The sequence below is a fragment of the Erinaceus europaeus genome, chromosome 17 (assembly GCF_950295315.1).
Source record: "Erinaceus europaeus chromosome 17, mEriEur2.1, whole genome shotgun sequence".
In the NCBI taxonomy this organism is placed as follows: Eukaryota; Metazoa; Chordata; class Mammalia; order Eulipotyphla; family Erinaceidae; genus Erinaceus; species Erinaceus europaeus.
In genome coordinates this window covers 41,369,102-41,382,450 of record NC_080178.1, presented here as the reverse complement: position 1 = coordinate 41,382,450, position 13,349 = coordinate 41,369,102, and the positions used below count along the sequence as shown (strand labels likewise).

At 45.4% G+C, this 13,349-nt stretch overlaps 2 protein-coding genes across 12 annotated transcripts in view; one reads left to right on the top strand and one right to left on the bottom strand.

Annotated features, from left to right (window-relative positions):
• The window catches only part of CCDC83 (coiled-coil domain containing 83), a 371,061-nt gene that overhangs the window by 169,281 nt on the left and 188,431 nt on the right, over window positions 1-13,349 (top strand). The gene's annotated exons all lie outside the window — the stretch shown is intronic.
• SYTL2 (synaptotagmin like 2) overlaps window positions 12-13,349 on the bottom strand; it is a 117,647-nt gene continuing 104,309 nt past the window's right edge. For all 11 annotated transcript variants that reach the window (XM_060177371.1, XM_060177373.1, XM_060177372.1 and 8 more), the window contains 3 exons: window positions 5,210-5,309; window positions 1,435-1,640; window positions 12-617 (listed from right to left, as the gene is read on the bottom strand). In XM_060177371.1, the coding sequence (XP_060033354.1) occupies window positions 472-617; window positions 1,435-1,640; window positions 5,210-5,309 (452 nt within the window). In that variant the 3' untranslated portion in view covers window positions 12-471. The remainder of the gene's footprint in view (window positions 618-1,434; window positions 1,641-5,209; window positions 5,310-13,349) is intronic.

Genomic DNA, 13,349 nt, shown 5'->3' with positions numbered 1-13,349 from the left:
AGATTGGTCTATTTGCTAGGACAGACAGAAAATATCAATAGTTTTCTCAGGGTCCAATTCTGAAGACTGTGAGGATTTCAGACATTGAGTGCTCATATAGACAGACTGTAGTGTGACACGCTGACAAACCAGTAAAGTGTTCTTGCTAACAATGCCCTACAGTGGAAAAAAAAATATATATATATATATTTGGCAGCTTTTTCGTTGCAACAGCAGCCAAAGGGCTCAACTCCTGCAGCTTGCCCAATACTTTCTTTAAAGACTGGGGTTGCAAGGAAGCTATGCATTTCATTATTATGGCCCTTGGGGCTTTGGAGTTTATGAGGCACATGTGGATGGATGCCCCAAGCTGTACAGTCCTCCCTACTGCCTCCAGAAAGATGGTGAGGATGTCTGTCCACATCCAAGGTTGTCCACACAGAACTCCATCCCCTCAGTCATGTCCCATAGAGTAGCCAGTGGCCTTGGGGTTCACTTGGAAATTTTGGCGACCATCAGCATTCTGAGAGGTAATGTCACTTCAACCCAAGTGTTGGGAGCATTCACCATCTTCTCCCAGATGGCGACTTCCTCTGGTGTAGAGTCCATCCACTCCACCTTCATCCCATAGCTTTGGCCTGAAAAGGGGGAATGCTTAGAAATTAGAAAGGAAGGGTTCATTTGGGGGCTGGGGAGACAGTATAATGGGTATGCAAAGAGACTTTCATGGCCCTGAGGTCCCAGCACCACCATAAACCAGAGCTGAGCTCTGGTATCTTTCTTTCTTTCTTTCTTTCTTTCTTTCTTTCTTTCTTTCTTTCTTTCTTTCTTTCTTTCTCTCTCTCTCTCTCTCTCTCCCTCCCGACATTCCTCCCCTTTTCTCCCTCCTTTTTCACTCAAATAATAAGAATAAAGAAGTTACTCATGGGGGGGGTTAAAAAAGACAGACAAGAAAAATTAGGTCATCCATGAAGATACATACAAAAAGGCTTTTTTTGTTTGTTTTGTTTTTTGCCACCAAGGTAATCACTGGGGCTTGGTGCCTCCACTTCTTTCCTCTCTCTTTCTTACAAAAGTAAATAAATAGATAGAAATAAATAAAGTAAAAAACAAACAATAAATGGGGCTGGGGAAACAGCACAGAGGTGCATGCAAGAGGTCTTGGGTTTGATTCCTAGTACAACACCAAGAACCAGAGTTAAATGGTTCTCTGGTTAAAAGAGAGAGAAAGGGGACCAGGTGGTAGCATACCCAATACTGTGAACATATCACCATGTACAAAGTCCTGGGTTCAATCCCCAAGTTTCCACCTACAGGGGAGATGTTTCACAAGTGCTGTAGGTGTCTCTGTCTCTCTCCCTCTCTATTTCCCCTTCTCTATCAACTTCTATCTTTTCCCAAAAATAAATAAATATTAAAAGAGAGAGAGAGAATTAAAGATATCATTATTGCTACCTGTCCCAAAACCAATGCGAAGTCCTCCCAGGAACTGGTTGGTGAGTTTGTAGTGGTCCCACACAGTCAGCTCCACACAGGCCTCAGTCAGGTCTTCAGGCCTGAAGCCGTCATACACCATGGTGTGATTGAAGACAGGGTGGGTCGTTTTCCCCACAGCTCTCGTCTTCTGCCGACTTTTCCTACTTGTGTCCGGAAGGATGGTGCTTCCAAAACAGACAGACAGAGGGAAAACAATGACCATGAGAGCTAGGACTTCACCACTCTGAGGTTAACATTTTCTTTTTTTTCCTCCTTAATATATATTATATATTTATTATTTTAATGAGAGAGAGAGAGATACCAGAGCACTGATCAACTTTGACTTATGGTGGTGCTGGGGATTGAATTTAGGGCCTCAGAGCCTCAGGCATGAGAATCTCTCTGCATAATCATTATGCTGTCTCCCCAGTCCTCTGTGTTGACATTTCCAAAAAGGGAGGGAGGGATGGAGGGAGAGAGAGAGAGAGAGAGAGACTGAGACCAGAATACTGCTCATCTCTGGCTTACGGTGGTGTTAAGGATTGAACCAAGGACCCTGGAGCCTCAGGCATGAAAGTCTTTTACATAACTATTATGGTATTTCCCCAGCCCACACTAAGAATATCTTTTTTTAAAAAAATAAGTATATTTATTTATTCTTGTATAGAGACAGAGAGAAATTGAGATGGGAGGGGAAGACAGAGATGAAGAGAGACAGAGAGACAACTTCAGACCTGCTTTACCACTTGTGAAACTTTCTCCCCTGAAGGTGGGGACCAGGGGCCTGAAACTGGGTCCTTGTGCACTGTTATGTGTGCACTCAATCACCATTGGCCCCCACACTGAAAATATATATTTTTTAATTAAAAAATTTTTAAAACATATATCCTTTTTTATTATCTTTTTTATTGATAGGATAGAGACAGTCAGAAATTGAGAGGGAAGGGGGAGAGAGAGAGAGGGAGAGAGACACCTGCAGCCCTGCTTCACCACTTATGAAGCTTCCCCCCTGTAGCTGGAGACCAGAGCCTCAAACCTGGGACCTTGAGCGTTGTAACATGTGCGCTCAACTAAGTGCACCACCACCCGAGCCTCACTGAAAATATCTTAATAGGAGTGAACATGTATGCTCTCAGCACACTTCAACACAGCTGTTGAGGACTGGACTGAAGGGGAAAGCCTGGAGGTAGAGATGGTGTGGGAGGGAGGGAGAAAGCCTGTGGAAAGACTGGGCATCAGCTGAAGCAGCCTTGCTTTGGAATCCTGACTCTGACTGGTTGTGTGCTGCAGGAAAAGTTACTTAACCTCTCAGACACTTGCTTCCTTCTCTGTACAGTGGAGCTGGAGAAGCCAACTTTCTAAGGTTTGCATCAGAATTTGATGTTAAGCACACAACTTGTATCTTTTTTTTTTTTTTTTTTAAGATAAGAGGCAGAGAGACAAAGAGAATTTCCACAATGCAGTGGGGACTGGGCTCAAACCTGGGTTGCGCACATGACAAAGCATCACACTACCCAGGTGAGCTCTCTCTCTCTCTTTTTTTTTTTTTTCCTCCTTCAGGGTTATTGCTGGGCTCAGTGTCTACACCACGAATCTACTGCTCCTGGAGGCTATTTTTTTCCCCTTTTTGTTGCCCTTGTTTTATTGTTATTGTGGTTATTATTGTTGTTATTGATGTCATTGTTGGATAGGACAGAGAGAAATGAAGAGAGGAGGGGAAGACAGAGAGGGGGAGAGAAAGATAGACACCTTCAGACCTGCTTCACCGCTTGTGAAGCAACCCCCCTGCAAGTGGGGAGCTGGGGGCTCGAAGCAGGAACCTTGCGCTGGTTCTTGTGTTTTGTGCCATGTGTGCTTAACCCACTGCTCTATCACCTGACCCCAGGTGAGCTCTTTCTAAGCACAGAACTGCCAGCAACTTGTCAGCCTTGCTCCTAAGTACTTTTTTTTTTTTTTTTTTTTTAACTCTGGGGAAGCCTAGCTGTGTTTTGACTGTGAGAGATTAAGGATTTCTTCTGAGATAGAACTGAAAAAAAAGAAGAACCACCTCACATCTGGCTTATGGTTGATTAAATTCTTTGTCATTTATATCTGATTCACAATAATGATGGAATGACTGTCTGCTTGCCATGCCTGAAATCATCCAACTATAGCTACTTTCTGAACAGCTTGGTAAGGTGCAGGGAGCTTTCAAGCAAGAAGGACTGAAGGTGGTCTCATAACAGGAGACTGAAGTGAACTGAAAAGCAGCAGGCATCTATGAAGACTACACGAGGGAAAAAACATTAAAAAAAAATCTCCATACACCTAAATAATTAGAATTGGACTTCTGGTAGAACTGAGATAGACAAAAGTAGCCAAAGGGAAGCTATGCAGCGCACTTTTCAGTTCCCATTTTCTGGGTGTCGGCCATTTCTATGCAGAACAGGGAAAAGTTTGCCTCTTAGAGACCCAAATTAGGCTAAGCTCTCAGGTAGTAATGATTTAGTAGTTTTCTGTTTAGCAAATAATTACATATATATTTTTCTTTCTTTCTTTCTTCCTTTCTTTCTCTTTCTTTCTTTCCCTCCAAGGTTATTGCTGGGGCTCAGTGCCTGCACTACAAATCTACTGCTCCTGGAGGCCATTTTTTCCCTTTTGTTGCCCTTGTTGTTTATCATTGTTGTTATAATTATTATTGTTGTTATTGCTATCACTATTGTTGGATAGGACAGAGAGAAATAGAGAGAGATGGGGAAGACAGAGAAAAGGAGATAAAGATACCTGTAGACCTGCTTTACCGCTTGTGAAGTGACAACCTGCAGGTCATGAGCCTGGGGGATCCTTATCTGGGTCCTTGCACTTCATGCCATGTGCGCTTAACCTGCTACACAACTACCCACCCCCCTGGCAAATCACTTTTCAGATGTTTGCAGGTGGGACAAAGGACAGAGGGGTGAATCCTCTGCTCCATAAAGAAGCCAGGGCTATGGCATCCCACCTTTCATGTCCGTTAGTGCTAAATGATGTCCCCATCAGTAACTGCCCCTTCTAGAAGACTTGAAGGCAATACACAGCTGGCTCTGTGGCTTTACACAGAGTTGACATAGCACATCGTACTGTGACTTTCAAGTCAAGCTAAGTGTTGGGGGCGGGGGCAGGTGGTAGCACAGTGAGTTAAGCACACATGGTGCGAAGTGCAAGGACCAGTGTAAGGAGCCCAGTTTGAGCCCCCGGCTCCCCACCTGCAGGGGGGTCACTTCACAAGTGGTAAAGCAGGTCTTCAGGTGTTTCTTTTTTAAAAAATTATTTTTCTTATTATCTTTATTTATTTATTGGATAGAGAAAGCCAGAAATTGAGAGGGGAGGGGAAGACAGAGAGATACCTGAAGCCCTGCTTCACCACTCATGAAGCTTTGCCCCTGCAGGTGGGGACCAAGGAGCTTGAATCTGGGACCTTGCTCACTGTAACACATGTGCTCAACCAGGTGCACCACCGCCCGGTCCTCACTTGATTTCTCTCTGTACTATCCAACAATGACAACAGCAATAACTATAATAGTAATAATGATAATAACAATAACAAGGGCAAGAAAAATGGGAAAAATAGTTTCTAGGAGCTGTGGATTCATACTGCAGGCACCGAGCTCCAGAGATAACCCTGGAGGCAAAAAAAAAAAATTATTGTGAATGGTGCTATGCCTCAAGTCCATTGAGCTCACAGTGTCACTCTTGTCACAAATTATAGGGGGATGGCATGGGGAGAGGTTATTACCATTTCACAAAGGAGTTTAGCTGGTTGTTCCTCAGTGGCGGCAGATCAAGACATTCCTTCACCCAGATGTGCACTTCTCCGGTGGTGGGAGATGTTTTACCTGGCACAGAAAAAAAAAAAAGAAGTGAGGATAGAGTGTTCCTGTCCTGCTTCTCTTGATCGCTTTGCCTTCCAAAGTGCTATGAAAAAAAAAAAAAGGCCTCTGAAGTGAGACATACATGTACCTGGGGATGTGATCTTAGCTGGTTAAACCTATATATTCTGAACCATATAGACTATTTTCTTGTTTACTTATTTGAAAGAGAGGGTGGGAGGAAAAACAGTGCATCACTCTGGTATGTGATGCTGGGGATCAAACTAAGGAGCCCATGCTTCTTCTTCTTCTTTTTTCTCTTAATATTTATTTATTGGATAGAAAGCCAAAAATATAGAGGAAAGGGAGATAAAGAGAGGAAGAGAGACAGCACTGCTTCACCACTAGCAAGGCTTTCCCCCTGCAGGTGGGGGATCTGGAGCTCAAACCTGGGTCCTTGTGCACTGTAGTGTGTGCACTCAACCAGGTGTGCCACCACTAGGCCTCCAGGAACCCACACTTAAGAGTCTATTGTTGCTGAGGAGTTATTCTGATGCAGTCTCCGCCCCCAGGTTTTACTACGCCACGCGAAACCCTAGCATTGCCCCCTTCAACCAATCCTGGCCCTACACGTCACCTCTGGTTGTCGCCCAATAAAAAGCCCCCTCACCCCCCCAGGGCTCTCAGCTCTCCCTCTCTGAGGTCTCGCTCCCTGCTCTCCCCCCGTGGTCGGCCATTGCTGGCTGGCTCCACGTGGTCTGAACCAACCCCCCCCATCCTATAATAAAGATTTGTGTACCCCTTTGCTCTGGACGTCCGCTCTCTTCTCCGCGGCGCAGTCCGACACCAGACCACCTCAACAACATCTGGCGCCCATCGTGTCCCGTACCCACACCATGTCCGGCCTGAGGTCTCCGAAACCGCCCAGACACAGGTAAGTGGCATCCGCCCACTTCTGTGGCCCTGCGTTTCCCTCCACCATGGGAAATTTATCGTTTTATGAGGAGGTGTCCCAGTCATTATCTCTTGACCTGGGACAGATTCGCGCTGTCATAAACGGTTTAATTTTCGCTACCCCTTGGATTTTTTAAACTGTGGTCGCCACTTTCAAGATATGTAAAACGTGGTATGCCAAAAGGATAAGTGACCTTGAGGCTGAGGTACGAGAGTTAAATCACATGTGCTTAAGACTTAGACGTCCTAAGCGATCAGCGGCTAAACTCAAGAATTCCGTTCACACAGACACGCACACGTGTTCGGAAGCTCCTCCTCTGACCCCGCCCCCTTCCACCCCGGTTTCAGCTCTGCCTGAGGTTTCTGTGTCCCTGACCACGCCCCCGGCCCCTGCCTCCCCAGTTTCAGCTCCGCCTGCAGCTTCTGTGTTCCTGAACCCCACCCCTGCCCCTGCCACCCTGATTTCAGCTCCACCTGAGGTTTCTGCGACCCTGAACGCCCCCCTGCCCCTGCCGCCCTGGTTTCAGCTCCGCCTGCAGCTTCCTTGTTCCTGACCCCGCCCCCGGCCCCTGCCGCCCCGATTTCAGCTCCGCCTGCAGCTTCTGCATTCCTGACTCCGCCCCAGGCCCCTGCCGCCCTGGTTTCAGCTCCGCCCCCGGCCCCTGCCGTTGCGGTTTCAGCTCTGCCTGAGGCTTCCTTGTCCCTGACCCCGCCCCCTGCTGATACGTCACCATTAAGGGACCTAGTGGCTGAGATACGAGAGCTAAAGGATATTTTTTCAGCATTTAAGGATTTTAAACCATGTGCAGTCCACCCCGGGAGCTCCGTCCCCGTAGATATGCGTTTAGTCTCCCCTGCAGCCACTACAGCAGTTTCTACGGCACTTTCCACTTCTGTAGCTCCCTCTCCAGCGCCATCGGACCAAATCCACACATTTCCGGTAAACTTGGCCCCTTCTAAACAAAACCCTCAGCCGTGACAGCCATATTCCTCTAAAGATTTTGGAACACTTAGAAAAACAGTCAGGGAGGACGGAATGCATTCTCCATGGACCAAGTCCGTCTTGAGAAGCTTTTACCAGCATTTAAATACACCACAAGACTGGAAAGATCTGGCTCATGCTGCACTCCCAGACCCACTCTATCTTCAGTGGCAGGCATGCTTCCGCGATGAGTGCTCTAGACAATCGCAGGAAAATAGTAACAAACAGGTAGAATGGAATTCTGATGCCTTGTTTGGAGCAGGAGCTTATGAATCTGGAGCTCAGCAGGCAGAAGCCAGGTTTCCAACCGGTTATTTTGAACAGGTACACATCTGTGCAACACAAGCATGGGAAAGGGTGACCACACCTGATGTAGATCCATCAGCTCCCATTTTCACCAAGGCTCTGATGAGTCATTGGCGAGCTTCATCTCAAGGGTGAAGAGAAGCTTAGAGAGAAAGGTTTATAATCCTGATGTCTGCAAACTACTCCTGCGCTCTATTGTCTGGGAAGGCATGACACCACAATTCCGTCAGGTATGCCTTAATCTTAAACACCTACACCCAGATAATTGGATTCTAGCGACACAGGAACTCACATCAGGCAATTATGGGGCACCCGATACGATACAGGTCTATGCAGTTGCCCAACGTAAGCAAAACGGGGCCTGCTTTCAGTGCGGTCGCCAAGGACATTGGCGTAACCAATGTCCTGATAAGTTGCGACCACGCCTCCAGTCAGGGAAACCACGCCTCCAGCCAGAGCAACCCCGCTTTCAGTCAGGGAGCCAGAGACCACGTACTGTTTGTCCAAAATGTCATAAGGGGTTTCATTGGAAGAGAGATTGTTGGTCCCAATTTCATAAAGATGGTTCAAATAGTACAAATTCAGGGCATGAGATATTGTGGACCACTCCTGTTTTAGAACGGGGCCACCCTTCTATGACAGTAAAGATTGGCAATACTCCTTTTAAATTTTTGATTGACACGGGGGCAGAACAGATGATTTTAAGGCAAGAAGAGGTTCCCCAAGATTGGGAACTTATCCCTGGACCCAGTTTACATGGAATAGGAGGGATGACCAGAGCATTTTGCACATGAGACTCGCTCATGTGGGAAGACCCAGAAGGTTCTACTGGACACTTCTGCCCTTTGGTAGCTAATATTAGCACCAACTTACTGGGCAGGGATCTTCTGGAATGTCTTGATGTTAGGATATCCACAGACGCCTCTGCAGAGCGTAAAACTCATTCCCGCGATACCAGGTCTATTCAGCACCCCCAATACTAAATGCCACTATTCGTAGCCAAACACCCCGCTTAAGCTGGCTTTCTAATGAGCCTGTCTGGGTGGAACAGTGGCCTTTACCTAGGGATAAGCTAGAAATTTTAAAAGAGCTCGTCCGAGAGCAGTTGTCCTTGGGACACATTCGTCATTCTCGAAGCCCATGGAATACTCCTGTCTTTGTGATTAAAAAGCGCTCGGGAAAATGGCGCCTCCTTCAAGATCTCTGTGCAGTAAATAAAACCATGCAGGTCTGGGGCTCCCCCCAAAGGGGTTTGCCTCTTGCTTCTGCAATTCCCACGGGAATTCCAATCATAGCTATTGATATACAAGATTGTTTTTTCTCTATCCCCTTGCATCCGCGAGATTGTAAACGCTTTGCCTTCTCTGTTCCATCTATTAATAACGCCAGCCCTGCTGATAGATTTGAATGGGTGGTGCTGCCCCAGGGTATGGCCAATAGTCCTACAATTTATCAGGAGGCTGTTAAATCTCCCTTGTCCCATATATTCATAAGGGCCTTAATATTTTTCATTATACAGATGATATTTTAATATGGGGAAAATCAGATACAGATCTCTATGCCTTACATGATTTTCTCATTCCTGCATTAAAGAAAAGCAGCCTTAATGTAGCCCCTGAGAAGATACAGCTAATCCCTCCAATATCCTTCCTAGGTTCAGAGATTTCTCTAACGCAAATTCGTCCCTTAAAACCTAATGTTACCTTCCCTTCTAACCTTACTCTTGCTTCTTTACAAAGTTTTCTAGGAAATTTAAATTGGCTTAGGCAGTATCTCTATCTGCCCACAAGCTGCCTCCAACCACTGTTTGACCTGTTGAAAGGAAACAAACAGCCCTCTTCAAAACGTAAGTTAACTCCTGAGGCCTCCTTGGCACTGGAAAGGGTTAACCAGGCCCTCCAGGACATGCACCTTGTTCGATTTTCCCCCTCCTCTCCGGTAAACCTTCTAATCTTCAACTCCACCCCCACAGTAGTAGGGGCACTGTGGCAAGACCATGGGGTTCTCGAATGGCTTCACACACCAGTAGGAGGAGCTCCAAGACTCCTCACTGAGATAGATGCGTTAGCATTCATGGTTCGCCAAGGGAGAAATAGGTCTGTGCAGGTCTTAGGGAAAGAACCGGATGAATCATTCTGCCCTTTTCTCTCACAGATACAGAGTGGCTTATACACCATCATTCCCGCTTTGCCATAAGCTTCGTGGGGTTTCCAGGACAAATAGATAACCATTTTCCTTCTAATAAATTGATAGCTTCTTTACCTCTTCTGCCTCTACTAGCACCTAAACTTTTCTCTCAGGATCCCATTCCCTCTGCTCCTACAATCTTTACTGATGGCGGAAAAAGGGGAGCTGCTGCCCTTATAAACAATCTCCCAGACAAACAATCTCCTAAACCTCTCTTTGCTGAGCTTCCTGATAATTCCCCTCAGTACAAAGAACTTTATGCTGTTTTTCTTGCACTAAAAGCTGTACCAGAATCCTTCAACCTTTTTTCTGACAGTGTGTATACTGCTAACTTACTTCCATGGCTTGCTCGTTCTTATGTGAAAATTGATGACAACCCACTTTCCCCTCTCTTGATTCAAATCGCCTCTATGCTCTGTTCTCAAACTCAACAACTGTATAATTCAACACCTTCGTTCCCACAGCCCTCTTCCTGGTTCCCTGTCTGAAGGGAATGCCGCAGTTGACCACCTTGCCTCCACAGGAACTTTCCCAGTCTCTGTCTCTGATCCTGCTAATTTTCATTCTCTAACCCATGTTAATCTTAAAGGCCTTCGAGCTCGATTCCCTGATGTTCCTGTACCACAGTTAAAACATATCCTCGCTACATACTCTTCTTGTGCAAGTCTCATAAAGACACCTGCTATCCAGACCCTTGGGGTTAACCCCTGAGGTTTAAAAGCTAATGCTATTTAGCAAATTGATGTCACCCACATACCAAACTTTGGCAAACAAAAATATGTGTTTGTCTCAATTGATACCTTTTCTAAATTTATGTGGGCTACAGCTCAGACAGGAGAAAGTGCTAAAAAGCTTGTAAGCCATATGCTCTCTTGTTTTGCCGTTATGGGGGTCCCATTATTTTTGAAAACAGACAATGCACCTATGTTTACAAGCAAACAATTTAAAGATTTTTGTTCCCTCTGGAATATTACTCATACCACGGGCATTCCCTACAATCCACAGGGACAAGGCATTGTCGAGAGGGCCCATCAAACTCTGAAGGCTCAACTAAATAAAGATAAAGGAGGAACATATCCCCCCAATATCCAGCTAGCAAAAGCCTTAACTACGTTGAATCTCTTTAATATTTACAATAACTCGGCCTTACCCCCTATTATTCTTCACTGGCAAACACCATCTACCCTCCCATCTATTAAGGTCAAATGGAGAGACACACTCGATAAAATTTGGAAAGGTCCTGACCCATTATTGACCATGGGAAGGGGTTTCGCATGCATTTTCCCTCAAAATTTCTCTAAACCTGTCTGGGTTCCTGCCCGCCATGTCTGACAATACCCGCAGGATGGCGCTGTTATTCCTGAAGAACAAGAAATACTACAAGAGGACCAGATGCAGGATATATCCCAGGACCTGTAATACGACATGGCAGAACCTGCAAAATCTGGCTCACAGAGACCTCTCTCCTACCCTTTCCCTGTATGTCTTATGTTATAACTGGCCAGTTGTTTTTGTGAGTGAGTGTGTTAAATGACAAAAATTTTTTTTTTTGCATGACCCATCTGCTTGGAGTACTCTAAAAGGTAATTGGCTTTATATAAAAATGCTGGACGCAGCCAAAGTTTCTCGAGACGTCCAGAAACATTCCAAATTTTTTTTTCTTTCTCCCTCTTTTGAATTTTATATATAGTTTTGGTATATATGTAAGTGTTTAGTCTTAAACTGTGTGACTAATGACGGATTTAAATTTGTTTTTAAATAATGTGTTTTTATAACAAAAGTTCTTTTTCCTCCAGTTTGTTATAACTAAATGTTTATGGGTATGTCTCAAGTTTGGTAACACTAACTTAACGGTCAAAAGTGTAACCCTACAGCTACACTTTTACCAGACAAGGTAAAAATTAATTTGTTAAGGTAACTTACTATTTAGGCAAAAGTCTAAATGTTCAACATGACTATTCATTCCCAAAACTAAACTATATAAATTTTATATACAGGACACCTTTGAAGGGCCCCCAAAGGTGCCCTGTAAACTATCTTGTGGAAATTAATCCACAACAGATCTGGCATCAATCTGGCACTGTAAACGTTAAAATCATTGTCATGAATATGCGTTAACTCTCTAAGCAATTTGAGTCTGTTTAAAATACATATTTTAGCTAAAATTGGTCTCAAGATCCTGCGGTAGAGGCTGCTACAGGAGGTCACATTAGATGACCTTTAAATAAAATCATAAAGAGATTCTAAACCAATTATAATCATTGAGGTATCAACTATAACAAACCTATAACTTGTTACAAGTTCAAATTAACCACGAGAAGCAGATTGTTTGTGTTTCTTTCACAAGAATCCTGGAAAAACCATCTGAACCCCTGCACACCCTGACGTCACCCACTACATGGCACGACTACCATGGCACACCCCCCGAAACTCAACACGATCTGAAGAACCTGATACACAGACTCCAAGGACAGAACTTTCTTCATGCCTGGTTACCGTTCCTGCTTCTGACCTGCTTGTCACGTGTTGGCAGTTCCAGCTGGCTATCTACAGAAAAGCAACATTCCAGCGGCTGACCTCCCTCATGCAGCGTTGCATCCCCTGCCAATTTCTTCTCCTAGCCATCTACTTCGGACTGAGACTTGTATCGGACTTTCTGACATACCCTATATACATTTTACACAATTTTCAAGCAGCTGGTTTTTCATAGACTGATCCTGAGTAATTCATAGACTTTACAGACTGTTGCCTTGAGGACTATACAATGCCAAATAGCCCCTCTGTTTGGTGGGTCATGCCTCCCGCCTCCCCCCCATTATGTACCCTTGCCCCTTTCCCCACCCAAGCAGGGAATGTTCCTTTACACACCAATCCCTCCCTTCACACCACACTGGCTTTTACTACTCCCCTACTTGTCCCTTCCTGCTTTGTTATATCATTTAGGCTTATGCCCAAAAGGTTTCTGCCCCATGATAGTCTTTTACAGACTTTGTACATCTTATGCAATTACTAGATAGAAAGATAGAAAAGATGTAGAGATATTGTGAAGAGATGGTTGAGCAGGCTGCACTTAAACCTATGAGATGAGTCTCTCCAGGTAAGTCTCTCTCTCTAAAGAGGGGTTGAGCACAGGAGGACGCATAAATCTCATAAGGTTCGCAGCCATTTAAGCCTTCCATCCTCCACAGAAAGTCCTACATCTTCCCACCTGAGCATGGCATTCCTCTAAAACATTTAAGCCTGCTCCATTCCATTTTTCTTTACTGTGTCCATTTAGATATAAAGGGATAGGAGGAGATGTTGCTGAGGAGTTATTCTGATGCAGTCTCCACCCCCAGGTTTTACTACGCCACGCGAAACCCTAGCATTGCCCCCTTCAACCAATCCTGGCCCTACATGTCACCTCTGGTTGTCGCCCAATAAAAAGCCCCCTCACCCCCCCCTCTCTGGGCTCTCAGCTCTTCCTCTCTGAGGTCTCGCTCCCTGCTCTCCCCCCGTGGTCAGCCATTGCCGGCTGGCTCCACGTGGTCTGAACCAACCCCCTCCCATCCTATAATAAAGATTTGTGTACCCCTTTGCTCTGGACGTCCGCTCTCTTCTCCGCGGCGCAGCCCGACACCAGACCACCTTAACAACAG